The sequence below is a fragment of the Sinocyclocheilus rhinocerous genome, unplaced genomic scaffold (assembly GCF_001515625.1).
Source record: "Sinocyclocheilus rhinocerous isolate Xijiao unplaced genomic scaffold, SAMN03320098_v1.1 scaffold1832, whole genome shotgun sequence".
Taxonomy (NCBI): domain Eukaryota; kingdom Metazoa; phylum Chordata; class Actinopteri; order Cypriniformes; family Cyprinidae; genus Sinocyclocheilus; species Sinocyclocheilus rhinocerous.
The window spans coordinates 348,897-357,649 of NW_015654298.1; the positions used below are offsets into that span (position 1 = coordinate 348,897).

At 36.4% G+C, this 8,753-nt stretch overlaps 1 protein-coding gene across 1 annotated transcript in view; it reads left to right on the forward strand.

The window, feature by feature from the left end:
- Positions 1-8,220, forward strand: part of LOC107716986 (DNA-binding protein SATB1-like) — an 85,810-nt gene extending 77,590 nt beyond the window's left edge. The window contains exon 17 of the mRNA XM_016523626.1: positions 8,081-8,220. Coding sequence (XP_016379112.1) covers positions 8,081-8,220 — 140 coding nt within the window. The remainder of the gene's footprint in view (positions 1-8,080) is intronic.
- The last annotated feature ends 533 nt before the right edge of the window (positions 8,221-8,753 follow it).

The window sequence follows — 8,753 nt, forward strand, 5'->3', positions numbered from 1 at the left end:
TCTTTGATCATATTTACCAAGGGTGCCAATAATTCTGACCACGACTGTATATATATATATATATATACAGTCGTGGTCAGAATTATATATATTCTGGTTGTAAATCAGTGTTGTGCTTTTACTGAATGAGCACTGTGCTATGTCCTGATTGCACTGTATTTTATGTATCATCATTTTCTATTCTTAACAGTTTTAATTTCATTTTAAATAATTTTTAAAAATCATTTTAGAATTTAATTCCTTGCTTTTATTATTGTGATTTTTTATTTACAATGTAAAGCACTTTGAATTACCATTGTGTATTAAATTTGCTATATAAATAAACTTGCCTTGCCTAATATGCATATCTAATAGATATTTTGAGTAACTTTTGCAACCTTTCACAAGATAATACAAATAATTCATTATTATTACTGGTCAATGCCAATATAAGTCAATGCAATATTATTCATTTTTAATTGTTTAAGTTTTTCCAAATCAATTGCCATTGCATGGGTATTTTAAGTAACTTAAAAGTAAAACAAAAAGAAAAACACTGTGGTTTTCATGTTTATTTTAATAGTTACTTGGAAAAACTTTAACCAGTTTTTACTTGATTGAGATATACTTGAAAGTTACATGCAATTTCTAAAATTAGTACGTTTCAGCAAACAGCTTCCAGTAGTAACCAGTCAGAACACCTACCTAGCAGTGCAGTGAGTTTTTTTTTCCCCCATGAAAATGAATGACAAATATGATGTCACGTCACATCCGAGTATCTCTTTCAGCGTCCATTCCATTTGCCTGACACAAAGACAACAGATTATTGTATTTAGACACACCCGTGCATGTATAAAACACCAGCTCAGACACTATTTGCTTGAACAGTGTGTAATCTGAATAGAGGTTCGGCATTGAAGGGTGCATTGTGTCATTTGAATGACAATAAAAGGTAGCAGGCACATTACAGTTCTACACTGCGGTGGTTTTTGTGCATTCAAAACCCAAAAGGCTCTCTGACATGTGGCTGCGCTAGCTTTTGTTTTTGCGCTAAATGTTTAGGGCCAGAGGAAAAAGATTCTCAAACAAAGCTGTTCGGTTCAATTAAAAGAGGAAATATCTCTTCCTGAATGAGGGATCCATTGAAACAAAGAGTGTTAAATTGATGGTGCCACAATAAAACTATTAGCAGGGGAGTAGACAGATGCTGATGTGCCGGTCCCCTTTCCAGGGATTATTATTTATTTACACTTCTCAATCACAGCCTCCCAGATGCCACCCGGACTCCGCTGCGGAGTGTGTGCTGGGGGAGGGGTGTGTGTCCCTTTCCAGGGATTATTATTTATTTACACTTCTCAATCACAGCCTCCCAGATGCCACCCGGACTCCGCTGCGGAGTATGTACTGGGGGAGGGGTGTGTGTGTGTATGGTATGGATATAACCAGGGGTGTAGTGGCTCAGCTTTGGCAGTGTGTGCCCCTGATATGACACCTGGACAAACACTATCAGTGTCGAATCCAAGGACTGATATCCAGCTCATAGAGAAACCCATTATTGATTTGTGCTGTTTATTCCAGAGGCACTTTAATCACGGCAGGCCTACTGTACATGCTCACATCTGTCGCAAATTGCTCCTCTTGGAGGCACTTTTCTAGCACAATATTTATTTCTACTTGTTAATGTTTTTCCAAACCAACTGCCATTGCACAGATATTTTGAGTAAGAACCTATGTAACCTTGCACAAAAAAAAAAATAACATTCTGGTTCTTTTTTTAATTATTATTTTACTGATTTATTTACTTGAATAGTTATTTGGAAAACGTTTAAGCAATGTTTAGTTCATTGACAGATACTTGAAAGTCGCATGACGTTGTTTAATTTAAATTGTAAATATAATGATTGTTTAAAAAAACTAAATCAGTTTTTGCTCTGATATTGAAATTAACGTTGATAATTGTGACAGTTCACTGGTATTGTTATTAACTTCTCATGCATATGTCATGCATTTCTAATTTTAAGCATTATGAACTTTGCCAAAAACATTGTATAGAGATTCAAGTGGCATTTTTATTTATTATTTTTTTGCATATTTCTCTATACACACACACACACACACACACACACACACATAGATTAAATAACTGTAATTTTAGTTATATTATGAAACACATGGCTGGCTAGCAAGTGTGCAGTATATAGAAAATCTGTTAGCAATAGATTATTGTTAACATGTTACTGGCGCTTTGCTTTCTTTGTTGTAAATGCGTGACAAAACCACATTTCCAAAAGACAGGTACAGTACAAAAAAACATATTGCAGACAGCAAACACGTTTTGTCGACATCTTTCATGCGATTCGCATGTTGAAATGTGTGATATGTATGTGTGCGTGCGTGCGCTTTTATGTAATGACATGTTATTGCACATCCACAGATTTTTTTGACACGTCCTCATAAACAGACACCCACACTTCACTCATTTTTTATTAAGTTATGCTGTGAAAATCTGTAATTGCTCATATGTAAGGGCAATCTAGACTGTATGAACTCTGTTGTGGGATTTTGACAGGTATAATATTGACTGGATGAGAGTTGGCTTAATATAGAGCAAAAGAAATGAAGGCCTTTCTAAATAAAAGTCCACTCTAGCTTTCAGTAGGGGTTATGACTGCAATATATCATTTGAACCCATGACAAAAATTATCCATACTATCAGCCTTAACTTCACATTATCTGATATGAGTCATGCCTATTTGTGAACAATGCTGGTCTTGTGTTTCACTGGCCAACAAGTCAGTCTTCAGATTTGATAAAATTATAAGCAACTTCATGATAAACTCGGTCTCAGAGTTCAACAAGTAAAAAGACTGTGGCCGGTTTCTGATTTTGTGCCTGTTTTACAACTCTCTCAAATTTAAAGTTTATCTAACTGTAAATTGTCAAAAGGTTTTATGGATTTCATGCTGATTTTTACCCATATGTATACAGTGTGTATGTACACACACACACACACACATATATATATATACACCGATCAGGCATAACATTATGACCACTGACAGGTGAAGTGAATAACACTAATTATCTCTTCATCTAGGCACCTGTTAGTGGGTGGGATATATTAGGCAGCAAGTGTGATTGTGATGGCTAGACGACTGGGTCAGAGCATCTCCAAAACTGCAGCTCTTGTGGGGTGTTCCTGGTCTGCAGTGGTCAGTGTCTATCAAAAGTGGTCCAAGGAAGGAGCAGTGGTGAACTGGCGAAGAAGTTAATGCTGGGTCTTATGGAAAGGTGTCAGAATACACATTGCATCGCAGTTTGTTGTGTATGGGGCTGCATAGCCGCAGACCAATCAGGGTGTCCACACAACTCTCTCAAATTTAAAGTTTATCTAACTGTAAATTGTCAAAAGGTTTTATGGATTTCATGCTGATTTTTACCCATATGTATACAGTGTGTATGTACACACACACACACACACATATATATATATACACCGATCAGGCATAACATTATGACCACTGACAGGTGAAGTGAATAACACTAATTATCTCTTCATCTAGGCACCTGTTAGTGGGTGGGATATATTAGGCAGCAAGTGTGATTGTGATGGCTAGACGACTGGGTCAGAGCATCTCCAAAACTGCAGCTCTTGTGGGGTGTTCCTGGTCTGCAGTGGTCAGTGTCTATCAAAAGTGGTCCAAGGAAGGAGCAGTGGTGAACTGGCGAAGAAGTTAATGCTGGGTCTTATGGAAAGGTGTCAGAATACACATTGCATCGCAGTTTGTTGTGTATGGGGCTGCATAGCCGCAGACCAATCAGGGTGTCCACACTGACCCCTGTCCACCGCCGAAAGCGCCATGTTGTGAACTTCTCAAATTGGTGAAGTTTTATGAATTCAATTGATTAGATATCCTTTTTTGATTATTACAATTTAATTAAACCATTAAAATGGAATCCAGAAAAAAATGGAAAATATAGGACCCTATATTACCCGTTTACATGCATCTGAAATTAAAATTCTTCACATAAACATCAGATCATCTCAGAATGATGCTATTGTGCTTTTGCTAATGGATCCTAAATCCGTTAATAAAAAAATAATCACAATTTAAATCTTAAACTGACTACTTTCAGATTTCAGAACAAGTTGAAGCACATATGATATGTTATTTCAGACAGATGGGGGAAATATTGTGGCTGGAGATACTCTGCAGTATGTCAAAAATAGAAACCGCTGTCCATCAACTGAAGGTGGATGCTCAGGCAGATTTATTGATATACTGTACTGGGAGTGATAGAATTTCAGGATGCTGCTTCCTTTTTTTTCTTTTGTCTTGTAACTAAAGTTAGCAACTTGAGTAGAAAGCTTTCTTGTTATGTACAGTAGAGCTGCATGATTATGACAAAAATCATAATTGTCGATTATTCCCTTGAAATTGTAATTGCGATTATTAATTGCATACAAAGAAATTGTGATTGGATTGTTCATTTAGCTCATTGAGGATTGAGTTTAGTGTATGTGAATGGAATCTGCAGTTGTTTTGGATTGACAAAAATCTGTGCATGGGTCAAAGACGTTAAGATGTCCACATCAAAAGAAATTTACAAAAGTGATTTTATGTCCATAGAAAGTTAAAAAATTCTTACTGACAAATGGGCAAAACCTAGGATAGTGGCAGATTTAAAAAATGTCAAATAACAACTAATTAGTAACTGGGGTGAAAGTAATTCGTTTTTTAATATGTCATAAATAGATTTTTGTTGTAAATATGCCTGACAACATTGTTACACTGAATGACGTTTTAGTGGGTGTCTTCTTTAAATCAGGGGAAAATGTATGATATTTATTTTTTGCTTGGAAAAACCAAAACAAAAATACAATTACATGAAACAGAAAATTGTTTAAATTTTTTTTTTGTGGAAAAACAACAATTTAAAGCAGTATTGTTTTTATGCTTAAACCCTTTTTCGTCTTTGACCCACATGTAAACATAATGTATTTTGTGCTGTTGTAATCAATATGTTGTGGTATGATAATCTACAAAATGGCAAGATCATTTAATACTCATTTAAGATTTCTTTATTTCTTTTAAAATATTTTCTATATTTATTTTGTGTTGGAGGAGATGTGTTGCACTGCGTGAGGCAAATGGTGGTCACACCAGATACTGACTGGTTTTCGAACCCCCCCGGACCCCCCAATACAGTAAAACTGCACATTTTAGAGTGGCCTTTTATTGTGGCCAGCCTAAGGCACACCTGTGCAATAATCATGCTGTCTAATCAGCATCTTGATATGCCACACCTGTGACGTGGATGGATTATCTCGGCAAAGGAGAAGTGCTAACTAACACAGATTTAGACAGATTTGTGAACAATATATGAGAGAAATAGGCCTTTTTTTAATTTCATTTAAAATTATATAGCATTTCATATTTACAATTATTTTTTCTTATTTATTTTTAATATTTTTTTAACTGATTGATATTTTATAATGGTACAGGACAGGTAGTAGTTGAACAGGCATGTAAAATATCATTTATTAAATGCCAAATGGCTAGCAGTGTTTTCAGTTGAAAACTTTTTAACTAGCTTCTTCTATCCTGCCCCCACACACACACACACACACACCATATGCTGTTTATGAATGCTGTAATAATTGTATATGAAATTAGAGTGAATTACATAAAGCTTGCTCAATGAGCTTGGAAACAATAGGCTTTATATGAAATAATGCACAACATATGAGAAAATATAATGAAATATAACTCATTACAAGCTAAATTTGCACACAAAAAAGTCTGTTCCACAGACTTGTGCTTGGAGGAAAGTTTAGGGATCATGGATACAGGCTAGAAACATCACGCTCCAAGACCTGCTTAGCATTTGTAATTTTCAAAGAGGTAGTAAATATGCATGTCAGTTCTAGTTATGTTTGCACGTCTCATGACCTTAATAGTTTGGTACATGCAACCTGTGTGAATGTGTGCAGGGGTGATTTATTATGTCTCTTGTTGCGGTTGACTGTCTGTGTTTTGCACAGTTGCTCTTACTCTTCTCTATTTCAATGTCTTCGGTGTGACCTTTGTGCTGTTCCAATGCTGCTATTAGCTGACGGCTAATTGTAAATTAATCTTTGCGATTTAACTTTCACTTTCTCTGCTCTCTCTTAGAGAAAGTGAGATTTCTTTCTTGCTAAATTGTAAAGTAGGATTTGACTAAATCACATCCATTTCTCACATTGAAGATACCGGAGCGTTGTTTCTCACAATATTTTTATTCTTGAAATTTTTATTTTGTTGTCAAAATTTTCAATCTTGTGTTGCTATGACTTTGTTCTTGTAATTTTGACTTTAATTAAAAAAATATTACTATTTTAATCTCTCAAATAAGTCAAAATAATGACTTTATTCTCATAATCTTCTTTTTTTATTTTAATTTTTTATTTTTTTTGCGGCACTAAAACGCTGTCATAGTCAAGCACCAAAACACACACACACACACACACACACACACACACAAAACAACTTAATAATACTTAATCCAATCTGAATTTGAATGTAAGGAATTAGAATTAAAATAAATTTAAATTTCTATTTGTATTCATATTTAAATTCAGCTGAAATTTTAACCAGAAATGAAAAGTTTGTCAAGTCTTAGATGGATAGATAAATACATAGAATGGTCGAAATGCCAGCTTTTTATTTTATTTTATTTTATTTTATTTTATTTAAGGTTGCAGAAAAGATTGTGCAGAAAGATTTGTTTTGAAAAAAATTTGTTACATTTATTATAAACAACCTGATCATATTGTTAACTCTTCACAGCTCTTCACTCTTCAGAAAACCTGTCCTTTTCCCTCATAATTTATCATCTTTATGTCAGATTGTTTATTTCTAACCCCCAGAACTCAATTTCAGTTATGACTGCGATATCTAGGGGCTCAGATGCTCTTTTTTATAAGTGAAATGACTAACACAACAAAAATGAGTGCCATAGACCACCTGTGAACAGCAATAAATTAGACAACATGAGTTTTATAGAGCTAGAAATAAACCTCATACATCAATCGAGTCTTATCAGCGTATCCAAACGTGTTCTAATCTAGCTCCTTACGAGCTTTTCCGTCACTGTCCGATAAGCATCATCTGCTAAGGGTTATTCAACTTGTCAAGTGCTTTTTATTATTGGCAACGTCGAGACGACAGAAACGCCGCACCTCGTGGTGTATGTGTGTGATCATGCATGCGGACACAGCCTCGGATTGAAGTGAACCGTCTCGCTGCGTCTTGCTGAGTTGTATGCCCCTGCTCCCAGCACAATGAAATTACATGTTTGTGATCTTCATCTCACAGACGTATTCAAGGCCCATTTATTTGGAATTGCTTTTAGTGTAATCCAATAAAGACATTTTTTCATTTATTTCCATGGTGAAATTTCTGCTGAGGCGATGTGGGCCAGCATTTCCTTCATTAGCAGTAATAATAACAGTAATAGCAATAACCGCATTAAAGGCAATTATTACACTGATCCTCATCATCATCAACATCAATAATGTCAAAGTGTACAGCACACTGGGCATTAGTCATTTATGGAGAGGATTAAATCAGCGGAATATTATGGAAGGAGGTTAACTGACTAAACACACGAGAAATGAGAGGCCTTCACCACAAGAGCCGCTCACTGTCGGCCACTCTGTTCACTTGGGCTTTTATGTATGAATGCTGTGGGGTGGGCAGTATGACAAATCATATATCACAGAACGATTCATTTTATATAATGGTAATGGTATATGATATATATCACATACTATATATATCATATAGTTTTTTTTTTTATTTTTTCACAGTATTACTGTTTTTTTTTTACTGTTTTTTTTTTTATCATAAGAGGCTTCTTTCAAAAACAACTTACCGACCCCAAACTTTTGTTTCAAAAACTCATTGTAAAATAGCCGACATACACACTATATACCGCCTAGACCTAGACTGCACCTCTCTGTTTATTTATGTGCTTGTAAACTGAATAACACAGGCAATTTCTTCTTCCATTCTCCCAGCACTCCCAAAACACTCCATTTATTTTGGATTGTCTTCAGGCGTTGTGTTGGATATCAGGAGCGAGAACAACAGTGAAGGTAACCGGGTCAGAGAAGTCGAACACAGAGGCCGAAACAAGACCAAAGGGACTGTCGGTCAGAACATCTCCGCCAACTGGCTACCTACACGGACTCTCTGAGGCTTGCAGGAACACGGATCTGCAGCGATCGTTAGAGCAGCAAACTGTTTCCTGCGGCGGGAAAAAAACTAATATTTGAATATTCTCAGGCGCTCCTAAACCAGCTTAAATTGGATCATTTTATTGTGCCGCTCCAACCTGCCAAAATGCCAAAAGAGTGTGGGTCTTGGCGAAGGCCGGCACTCCTGAATCTTCCCCGCAGCCTGCGCGCCCCCCCACCCCTCTGCACTATCTGCTGACACAGAGTCTTGCCCCAGGCCGAAGCTCTCCGCATGGCCAGCCCCCTGCTGGGAAAAGATGCACTGAGCTGGAGAGAGCTGGAGGCGTCCCAGCACACAACTGGCCAGCAGGCCACTCAGTGCGTTACACCTCACATATGTGTGCGCCGCCCTTTTATACGGTATGTACGACACATCGACTGTTCCTACGAGTAATTGTAGCTTTGCTTTCCACTTAGTATACTTCATATTTACTCTTTGTTAAGTGTAAATCTTGCATGATAACAGTTTGTTCATTGATGGTTTATTGCAGAG